Source organism: Zingiber officinale, chromosome 6A (assembly GCF_018446385.1).
Source record: "Zingiber officinale cultivar Zhangliang chromosome 6A, Zo_v1.1, whole genome shotgun sequence".
Taxonomy (NCBI): Eukaryota; Viridiplantae; Streptophyta; class Magnoliopsida; order Zingiberales; family Zingiberaceae; genus Zingiber; species Zingiber officinale.
Genome location: NC_055997.1, coordinates 26,724,700 through 26,736,095, shown reverse-complemented (window position 1 = coordinate 26,736,095; position 11,396 = coordinate 26,724,700). Strand labels below are relative to the sequence as shown.

Below are 11,396 nucleotides of genomic sequence, written 5' to 3'. Positions count from 1 at the left end.
AGCTTGTGTAAGAGAGCTCTTAATGATTTCTAGACGTCTCTCTACACCGAGGGAATCAAGTTTCTATAACATGAGAGAAAGCATAGTAAAAATTGAATAAATCTACTACAGATCCACACACCTCTATAAGAGGACCTCTTAATTAATGCTTCTGTAAGGACCAAGTGAAAAACCTTACCTCTTGTGCTCTTTAAACACAAGACATATCTCTCCTCGAAAAGAAAATTCTATTCTTTATTATCTTATTGGTCTTTAACAACCTGTAAACACACATCACAACATCTAGAACTAAAAAAATGTCTAACTGTTTGAAATTCCAATTATGATTTTCTAGAATAATTCGGAACAATCCATTAGTGAGAAATATGTAAAAATTCCAATTGCAATAGTACTGTAGAATGATAAAAAAAAATCAGCTGAAAATCATCACAAAATTACCCCAAATCCTTGGAGGCTTAATAGTTTGCTATGAGCTTTACTAATGACATTATCAAAATTATAATGAACTTTTAGTTAAATTGATATTGGTTGGTAGAGATGGAAATTGATATTGATGATGAATTTGTTTTATTTATAGTGTACATTATTTTTTTATGGCCTTTAGTTGTATAAATATAATTGCTGCTATAGTAAGATGATATAAAGCTGAACCTGGGACTTCTTTTTGTATTTGATGCCTGTTGATATGAATCTATAGTTTGCTGAACTCTGCACTATCTATTATCTTGTGTTTTGATCTCAACTAGTTTTGAATGCGGGAAATAACATTATAATAAGAATTTATTAAGTATGCAACTTTCCCTAATGAATGTTTTGATTTCCTTTTTGCTTTTATGAAATGCATAAATAATTTTTTTAATGTTGAAAGATTTTGTATAGTTAGAAACTTATGTGTTGATTTTTGCCGTGCTTCAAAATCTTGTTACTCTCCTATCTTTTTATTTATTATAACATTTTATTGCAATGAAATAATGGTCCGCATTTTAGATCAATCATTAATAAGAAATAATTAAGAGGAGTGTAATTTAATTTTTTTTAGGGATAAATATTTAGAGGTCAAAATATGTATAAATTGTATTTTGAATTAAGAGGAATAATTAAGAGGCGTTTAATTGAAATTGTATTAGGGATAAGTATTTTAAGGTCAAAATATGTATAAAAATATTTTGAGAAATAATTAAGAGTGTTGAAACAAGGATAATACAGTAAATATTAAACGAGTTTATAAATTATAATTTTTAAATAAATAAATTTTTATTATATTTTCTAGAATTGAACTAAATAATATTAGATTATATTTTATTTTCATAATCTTAATTATATGATTATCTAGTAATTACATAATCAAAATTATATATACCAACTTGAACCACATGCATTAGAATGAAATAAGTATGTCAAGGTTATAGGGCATTTGGTTAAACTAGAAATAGGATAAAATAATTATTAATAGAGATTACATTTGTTGGTCTATTTGATCCATCAATTTGTATATGGCGGTTTAACTTATGGAATCTAATTCGAGTATTCAATTAAAATTGAAATGAATTAATCAAAATCTATTTTTTTTCAAGGTAATTGAAGTGACTGAATTTTTTAATAATTGAATAAATCTGGATAAAATATTGATTAATTCAGTAAAAAAAAATAAATAAATTAATTTTTTTTTAATAATGATGAAATTATGAGAAATTTAATCAAAATCTAATTTTGTTAACACGAGAGATTTAGCGATTATTTTTATTTTAATTTATTCTAATTAACCGAGTAAAGATTTTTAAAATCAAACCGAATTAATCGAATAAATTATTTTTTAAAAAATAAAATACTAAAATAACCGGACCAATCTATTTTATAATATGTAATTTGATGAAATTTTAAATAAATATTATACATATCTTGAAGAATGAGATAGACAAGTTATTTCTAAAATAGATTATAAAAAAATCCATCCGCGTCTAGAGGATCACAATCTAATAGGAATTAGGAACTGATTTTTAATTCCGTAGTCTAGTCAAATGCATCATTATTTAGAATTCTATTAAAAAAGAACATATTTTCCTCTATTTTCCAGTTTAACTCTCTAAATTTTCAGAATCCACTCTCCTCTTGCATGAACACACCAATAAAACATTAATGTCAAGTTTCTATGTAGTATGGTGATAATCCCAGGATCGCATCCAATGCGGTAAGGTGGCGCTTCAAGAACATGTAGACTGGCTTCATACTTATCGCTCTACCTGAACGACCATTCCTAGGCATTCCAAATCTGCTTCCTACGAGAAGGATTGGAATCATCTACCAGATTGGCTGTATGGTGATGCTCCTATGAATGCATCCAATGCGGCGAGGTGATGCCTCAAGAACTTGTAGACTGACTCTGTACTCACTGCTACTATTCGAACAACCATTCCTATACCCTGACGTGAAGACGAAGATATCACAAATCAGAAAGTAGGAATAATCAGCTACATGGAGGATTGTAAAACATACCTGAGGACCAAAAGGACTGCAGGAAGCAATCATAGGAGCCCTAGTTGGACGCTGAGGGGATTCTGATTTGACGTTGTGAGTTCTAATGGCGTTAGGAGCACGAAAATGAACAGACATCATTTGTTTGACTTCCTCCTGCAGTTGACATTGCAGATCCTTCAACTTTGGGCTAGAAATGAAAAGATGCATTAGCTCACTTTAAGTGCAATACGCAGTGAATGATTCTGAAACTTACTCAAGCCCCACCTTTGTCTCATCTATTTGAGGTAAGCTAAATCTTACAGCTCCATTGAAATTTATACAAGGTCATATTATTAGCAATATTTAAGTTAATTAAATCATATGAAGAGCACATATGTCAAAGGTAAAAAAAACATTTTTTTTTAGTTTAACCACAATGTATTCCTACCGTAGATTGGATATGAGATTATTCCTTATTTTGAGGGAGAGTAACTATGTTGAAGCCTTCCCAACATCACCATTATGCTGATTTTTCAGATCCTCGAATTATTATCAAGCTTTCATGCCTTACCATTGTCCATCAACTTCTTCAATATGACACAGAAGAAAACTACAAATGTGTTTGTTGATGATCATTTCAGTAATAAGTGTTTTTAGGGAGAGGAGTTGTTAGGCTTATGCAAGTTGCACATTTTTGCTGGTTCAGAAAGTAAGATAATTGTTAGACAGATTGCTTACCCTAATAGTATGATCATTGCCATAACTTGGTATTCCTGCATCCTCTTTGCAATGCTGGTACAAGAGTTCTGGTCAAGCAGAACCTGTTTATATTCAATGTCAATTAGTTAGCACTTGAATTCGAGGAAATATAACAACGTATCACATAAAAAAGCAAAAGAACCCATGTCAGTATATGTAATCAGTCTTAAGTGATAGACTGGTGAATATCAAATGTTGCAAGAAAATAGGCCATTAAACACAAAAGTTCTTAGAAACTTCTCAAGGCTTGACGGGAAGTGTAACACATTGGCTTCTGCTCATGTTAACATTGATTATGGAGTAAAATATGAAAGGGTAACTTAAAGTGCATTATAAATTATGGAAACTATGTAGATGGCCAAGTAAATCATTACTGAGTCAAGAAATAGAGGTTGATCAGCTTCCAAGTATATGTGATTTGTGCTCATATAGAGATCAAATTCCCACTTCTCTCCACTCTCATGGCGGCCACTAGTAATCCAATCAACAACAACCAAATTTGAATCAGAATGTACTCTGAACACCTGCTTCTGTGAATACCTAGCTGTCGAAAAACAAGTCACAGGATCTGGAATAACTGCTAGGAGTGCATTTTTTCCAACTGTTGCCTGTCACACAAATAGAACAGACATTGGAAAAAGCTAACGATCAATATTTGAACAGGTGAAGGAATAAGCTAATTTCAATCAAACTCAATTCTTATCCCATATTAATCATCCAATTCCAAAGTGAATAATACAATCAAATCTAGTTTAGGCTTTTGGTATATTTGAAGTTCTGGAATCAATATACCTCCAGGATTTGCTCAGAACACTTCGAATGCACAGACTTGTATACCTGTCTATGAAAAGAAACAATACAGATCAGGGAAGACGAATACTGTCTTCATCAGAAAAAAACACAGAATCATAGGTTGATAGAAACACCACGATCTAAAAACTTATTAGAAAATTAGTGCACCATAACTTTATCCATGGAACACAATCTATTGATAAGGATAGAAAGAAAAAAAAAGAGTTAATCTTTGGTAATATCATGCTCTCAGACAGTCCAGTTAACCAAAATTTCCATATATTCTTTTGTTATCCTTTGGATGTTCTCCAGGATCAATGAGACTAAACGAACGTGAGTGGAATAAATGACCAACCTTAGTGGAAGCTTGCGTTGTGAGGGCTGCAGTGCAGTTGTCGCCGACGTTAATAACCAAAGAGATCAGATCTCCCTAGAAAAAAGAAGCGGCCGAAAGCATCATTACTTGAAGCTTAAAAACGTCATCTTGTATACCTAAATTTTGGGAGAAAAATGAAGAATTATGCATACATACCGAGACAATGCCGCCGCCGTAAGTGAGAGCGTAGATCCACACGGCGTCGAATTTGGAGGGTGCGACCTGAGATTAAGATCACAGATAACTAGTTGGGGAGCATGGTAAGAAAAAAGAGAAGAAGATAGGATTCAGATTGAAGAAGACCAATTAAAAGAATGGAGACCTTGTTGGGCAGGATGAGTTTGAGAGGGTAGCAGTAGAAGCATCGAGTGACGGTGGACTTCCCTCTCACCTTCTCCACCACCACCCTTCCCTCCTTCTTCTTCTCCTCCGCGGCCTCCGCTCCCGCCTCCATGCGACCTCTCTCTCTCTCTCTCGCTCTCCTCTTCTTCTCGCAACGTCGAGTCTTTCGGCCGCTCCTGTCCCAAAATTCTGACCGCCCAGTAACTTGATAAATTCCACCCTCCGGAGTAGTCAGCCCACGTTAGAGGCCCAAATGATTTGAAGGCCAACGTGAAATTAGTGGATCAAAGATGAATAAAGTCAATACACTTAAAATTCATCAACAAATGTATCATTAATTTATCAAAATGTTTTGCATTTTTATATAAAAATATAACTTTTACGAGCGTGTTTACCTTATTTCTTTTAATCTTTATTACCACTCGAACAATAAGCTTAATTTCTTATATACGCTAGTGTAAAAAAGAGCTTAATTTCTTATAACAATAAGCTTGATAAACATGGTTGATCCACAACGTGGTAATGATGCACAAGACTCTTTCATATGTCTCCTTGAATATTCTATCTCTTTATACAAAGTTATTAGAATCGGAGCGCATGGAATATATATATATATATATATATATATATTAAAATTAGCTTTACCTCTTAAATTATAAATCTCTTCATGGTATATATAATTTTAAATAAAATATTATAAAATATACCTTGAACTCGATAGACGTGAATGATATCACAAATAAATAAGAGTCCCACGTGTGACTCCTCTAGCGATATTCACGTGTATTATATCACGAACTTGATATTATTCGTTAGGTGCTAGCTTCTTGAATCGATAAAAACTTTTGAAAGCACTATATATCTCTTTCGATGAAAGCAGGAGAGAAGTGAAAAGAGCTTTCCACATCTTTTTCAAGGGTGATTATTTATAGTCTCCAAGAAAAATGAAGAGTTAAGGCCTTCTTTATTTTTTCATTTATGACATTCAATAATTAGGAAGATGAAAAATTAAAGTTTCCATTAATTCTTAATTTATGACCTCCATTAATTAGGAAGATGAAGAGCAATGATCACCATGATTGTATCTATCCAAATTTTTTACTCCCTCTTCTTTGAATCAAATAAAACTATATTTGATCTTGACTCATATTAGCTTCCAATATTTCAGAATTAATTAATAACTTAATTAATTCTTATTCTGAAATAATCAATTGATTAATTTTAGTATTTACTAAAATAATCAATTATAGATAATGTTAATATCTACGTGCTATGTATACAAATCTCTAGGTTTTATATACAAAGTAGTATAAATCTATATACGGACTAATTTAACCGTCTAGCAACAATTTTTAGGCACATAACGTGATAAAATTAATATTAGTTATAAACTATAAACCACTATGAAGTGATTATTGTGTAATTCAATCTCTTCATCTAAGCCTACATCCCAATTAATTTAGTACATTATGTATCATCACCAAATTAATTATTTTAATTGATTTCCAAGATATAATAGACTTATCTTGAATGATAAAATCATTTCTCCCATGACCATAGATTATGAGTCACTAATATCTCTATCAAGTGACAAGGATGTTAACTCCTAATTCAAGAGAGCAATAAATCCACTATTGACTCACCACTATTCTCTATATGCTTTACTATATACCCAACTACCGTATTAATCATAATCCAATTTAAAGACTTCTTTTAATGACGTCAAAGTACATAACTCCATATATAGAATAAATGAAGGTCTCAAGTCAAAAGATCAATTACACTCGTTCATAAGAAGAATGACTAATAATGCTTAATATGTGGTCTCTTCTTAAGTGGATTGTGTCCAGTGTACCTCTAAGCTTAAGGCACCCCCAAGTACAACTTGGATATCCATTCCTTGGTCTATCTCATCTAGTCATACTCAGTGTTGATCTAGATATCCATATCTCCTCTAGATATCTATCCGATCAAGGACTGTTTTCAGATTAATATACCCATTAATCTATGGGATCTTATCATTAATCATATACGTATAGAAAAATAAATAATTAACGATAAATACTTATCTTTATGAAATAATTATCTAAAAAATACATAAGGAGTGTTTTAGTACATAAGTGCACACACTAACAAAAGTATCACTGTGTTAGGATAAAACGCTCCTCTTCTAACGACTTCACCTTTTACTATAACATGACACTCTTTCATATGAATCACATTAGAGAAGCAACGTTAGCAACTTGTAAGAGCAATTGGAGGGAGGAGAGTCAGACAAAGGGAATTGAGGTTTGTAAGATCACCAAATGTGCATCGGGTCAGAGCTTATCATCATCAATGCTATATTAATGATCTTGACAAGACTAACTCTTGAATCTTTAATTTTTAATCTCCTACCTTACAATTCCATGATCTGTCTATTGCTTAGTTGTAGCATAGATGTTAAATAGCATCACATATAGGAATGATAATGGGTCGAGTTTAAACTTGGCTCCGTATTAAACCCGTCCCATTCAGGGCGGATTTAAACCCAATCAAACGGGTTACGAGGTGGGTCTAAACCCGTTGACCGAGTTTAGAAGTGAGTTTAGGGTGGATTATATATATATATTTATATATATATAGTGGGTTGGAAGGACGAGTTTGAGTTCAGGTCCATTTTTTTCTAACAAGGCGGGTTCTGGGATTGTCCAAATCTGACCTGAAACCACCCCATTGTCATCCCTAATCACATATGAAGTTGGTGTTAGAGTTGCAATATATCATGAATGAACTCAAGGATGCATCTATAATAGGATCTAGTTACTATCAATCTCTAAAGCACAATAGAAAACCGAAACAATAGCTAGAACAAGGTGACCTGAATCCATCGTAAAGCTATCACTTCTTATTTGTCACCGAATATCCCGTGAACACGGTAGATGTCTTCCACAGGATTGAGTTGGCAAACACCATGTGCCTTCTCCATGGGGGAGAAGAAGCAAGAGGAAGAGAGGTAGGTTCAACATGCCCTAATTAAACCAATCTCTTCCTTTATATACCGACCCAACCTATGGGGGTTATCCATCATAAAAGATCATCCTTCATTAATAACCCATCAATGTTAATGAACCGGGTTATTGGATCTACACATTAAACACATATCTATTTAATCCAAACTCTCTTTAAATGCATTGAAGCATTAGATCACTTATTTGGGTTTAGTTACTTTAATGACATTAGGTGTGTGTATTAATCAAGCGTAAGTCCATCTTATGGAGATTGAGTCCACCCATGTGGACTCAATTAGATTTAGTCAACCCAATTGAACTTAATCCTACAATCTCCACTTAAGCTATACTTGATTCCTTATATATCGTACAACCCCTTAGTTGAGCTCAACATGTCAAACTTTATGGGTTAAATACCCCTTTAAATAATCTCGTCCATTAAATCAATTAGTACAGGACTAAAGAAGTCATAGTTACTATAACTGTAAGAAGACCCAATAGTAATCACAGTACTAATATCATTAACGACATATATCAAATGTAGATGTGTAGTACAAGAATGTCACAAAATGTGATCTATAAGTGTCCATTCTCAATAAGTCCTCTTTATGACCCAAACCGGGTCTAAATCATATTTATCAAAATCTTATGCTAAATTATAGTGATAAATCATGATTCAACTTTATGACTCTAAATGAAGTCCATATCATATTTATAACAACAAAATGCATAACCACAACAGTAAATATGATATCCATATGTCAAAGAAAATTAAAATAATGCACACATATAGAAAATCTGTAGTATATACAATGAGTCAAATATGTGTTTATGAATATAGAGTGAAACATCCCCTAACCTAACTTAATCGAGTCACTTTTTGGACGTCTCAAACATAGAAGCACTTGAATGCATGCATAAATCTTGAATTGATCGAAAGTACCCAAATAGTTCTCAAAACAGTCAACTACTAATGAACATTAAGTACTGGTCACCAAGGTCCAGAATTTATTCTTCCTAAAGAAAACATCTAAATGATGCAGAATATGAACTGGAAGGTCTTTGGATTGTACTGCCTCTGTCCGACCCTGCTCACTAGTCAAAGCCTCCTATCATATGTGTCTCCTCTCTTGTAACAATCAGAGCTATGAGTCTAAAGACTCAACACGTCCTAATCCATAGTATGCATTAATTAATTCATATAACCATGTGATTTAAAAGTAGACATATGTTGAACAGTTCTAAACTTAACCTCTTGCATAACATAGATATAATCATGGTTTTATCATTGTGTCTAGTTCGTAATCGCTTGCATGTCATAAACATAAACCCTCTGTTAAACATATACATATGGATTTTTGTACTAGAACACATGTTAAACAGTTTTAATCTTGGCTACTTTCATAAACGTAAACATGATTTTTATATTAGAACATACGTTAGACAGTTTTGACTTTAACTATTTGCATAAACATAAACATAATTTTGTTGGGCTTAGTTGCATGCGATTGCACCATAACATAGGTGTTGATCAAACACCGCCCTTAGCATTAGGTTGGTAGGGATCTAAACATCAGAACGAAAACTATTGCCCATACATAATTTTGGGCAAGCTCCCCGGGCATAGGTTCCCAGTTCATAACTAACCCCCGAACTTCGGAACGAAAACCACTATCCATATATAATTTTGGGCAAGCTCCCCGAACTTAGGTCACCGGTTCATACCTAACCCATAGGGGTTCAAACCACAGAATAAAAACCCCTTACTTGTGCATGGTTGTTGGTAATCTCCCCGAGCTTGTCCGGATCATAACTTAACCCTTGATAAATTTTGGTAAGCTCCTTGGGCTTAGATCCCTAGTGCATAACTCCACCCATACATGAACGTAATCTTGCCAATGACAACTTGCGTATATGTTAATTATTTACTTAATTGCATACATGCACACATGACATTTTATCATAAGATCTATATCATGCGCAAACAAAAGTTTCAAACCCTATAATAATTGTTTACAAGTTCATGCACATGACATATTATCATAAAATTCATCACATACATATTCATAACTAACGAACTAATCTAGTACACTGAATTATCAAGAACATGATTGAGTTCATCGCGTACTAACCTATACAAATCGAAATTTAACTAACATGCTAAGTTGTCAAAGCATGATTGAGTGCATAGCATCCTAACCTTAGATCGTAGACTAACATGTACTATAAGGTTACCAAAACACGATTGAAGGCTTAGTATATCAAACCCTCAAATCCAAAACCTATCTATACTACATGCTTATCAAACATCATCACCGTTATAGGATGGTGAACCTAAAGAACCAAACTTTACATGTACTTACAAGGTTATCAAACATCAGTACTTTCATAGCATGCTAAGCCCTAAGAATCCAACACTAACATGAACTTACAAGATTATCAAACATGATTACCCTTAGAGCGTGTTAAATCCTAAGGATTCGAAACTAACATATGCTCACAGGGTTATCAAACATAATTATTTTCATAGCATGTTAAACCCTAAGGATCTGAGACTAACATGCACTTATAAGGTTATCAAAAGTAATTTTTTTCATAGCATGTTAAGCCTGTTAGGATCAATTTATAACTAGAGGGGGGGGGGGGTGAATAGCTCGTCACGCTCATTGTCTTGCTTCGTGATGATGATATGTAGCAGAACGAATCACAAAACACACTTACAACACTAATATAAAAGATTTACTTAGTATCCACCTCAAGAAGAGGTGACTAATCAAAAGATCTACACACAACATGCTCTCCACTGTGAAAAACACTCATTCTCGGTAACTATAGGAGGTAGAGAAACCTCGTACAAGACTTACTCAACAAGATACAATACATGTAAGAATAAAATACAAAAATGGAAATGAAAAACCCTCTTCTTGCTTGACCTTGTTGATGGAGACGCCTTTGGACCCTTTGGAAAGTGCAATGACACTTCTCTTCCAAGCTCTCAGTTCGACGATGAGTAGTAGTGAAGGATCGTGTTAGCTCATCAGAGAAGAAAGCTAGCCACGACTTTATACTCGACGCTTCTAGGGCTCCCAATCGATTGCCACGTGAGATCCATGCCATCCCAGCCGTTCGCCACTCGCTACCTGCCCAATGGTCATATCCCAATCGATTGGGGAGGATTGAATCGATCGACTGATCGATTCAGGGTACCTCCATGCTCCACTGAAAATAGTTTGTATCGATCAATCGATCGATTCAGGCTTCCTCGCGTCCGTACGAGAAAACTAACCTCCAATTGATTGATTGATCAATTGGCGGTGCCCAATCGATCGATTGATCGATTGGGGATCATTCTGTGCTCGCGACATCGCTTCCCAATCGATCAGTTGATCGATTGGGCTGCTGTTTGTCGCAATACTGTGCCCAATCGATCAGCTGATCGATTGGGCTTGGTCCAATTTGATCACTTGATCAAAATGACCAACTCTGGCTTGCCCGAGTCAAGTCTAGGGCTTCCAAACCCAACATTTGGTTAACCATGACCTGTTGGAACTCCTTGTGCCTAGCATCCGGTCAATCTTGACCTGTTGGGACTTTTTCACCAAGTGTCCGATCAATCCTTTAACCCACTTGGACTTTTCTCCTTGTGCCAAGTGTCAGATCAACTTTAACCCACTTGGACTTTT

At 34.2% G+C, this 11,396-nt stretch overlaps 1 protein-coding gene across 1 annotated transcript; it reads right to left on the bottom strand.

Annotated features, from left to right (window-relative positions):
• Positions 1-1,994: 1,994 nt before the first annotated feature.
• LOC121996184 (urease accessory protein D-like) lies at positions 1,995-4,900 on the bottom strand. The gene is made up of 8 exons (XM_042550044.1): positions 4,704-4,900; positions 4,538-4,603; positions 4,361-4,435; positions 4,006-4,050; positions 3,588-3,821; positions 3,193-3,275; positions 2,494-2,662; positions 1,995-2,420 (listed from the first exon to the last, which is right to left on the bottom strand). The coding sequence occupies exons 1-8, from the start codon at positions 4,833-4,835 to the stop codon at positions 2,295-2,297; spliced, it is 930 nt and encodes a 309-aa protein (XP_042405978.1). The 5' UTR covers positions 4,836-4,900; the 3' UTR covers positions 1,995-2,294.
• Positions 4,901-11,396: the final 6,496 nt, after the last annotated feature.

What these genes read in the sequence shown, in the direction of transcription:
- LOC121996184 (XM_042550044.1), bottom strand. Translation starts at nt 4,835, where the DNA reads ATGGAGGCGGGAGCGGAGGCCGCGGAGGAGAAGAAGAAGGAGGGAAGG. An exon ending in AACCTCTATTTCTTGACTCA is followed by an intron (nt 3,276 to 3,587) that starts GTAATGATTTAC and finishes GAATATAAACAG; the next exon opens with GTTCTGCTTGACCAGAACTC. An exon ending in GCAATGATCATACTATTAGG is followed by an intron (nt 2,663 to 3,192) that starts GTAAGCAATCTG and finishes TTTCATTTCTAG; the next exon opens with CCCAAAGTTGAAGGATCTGC.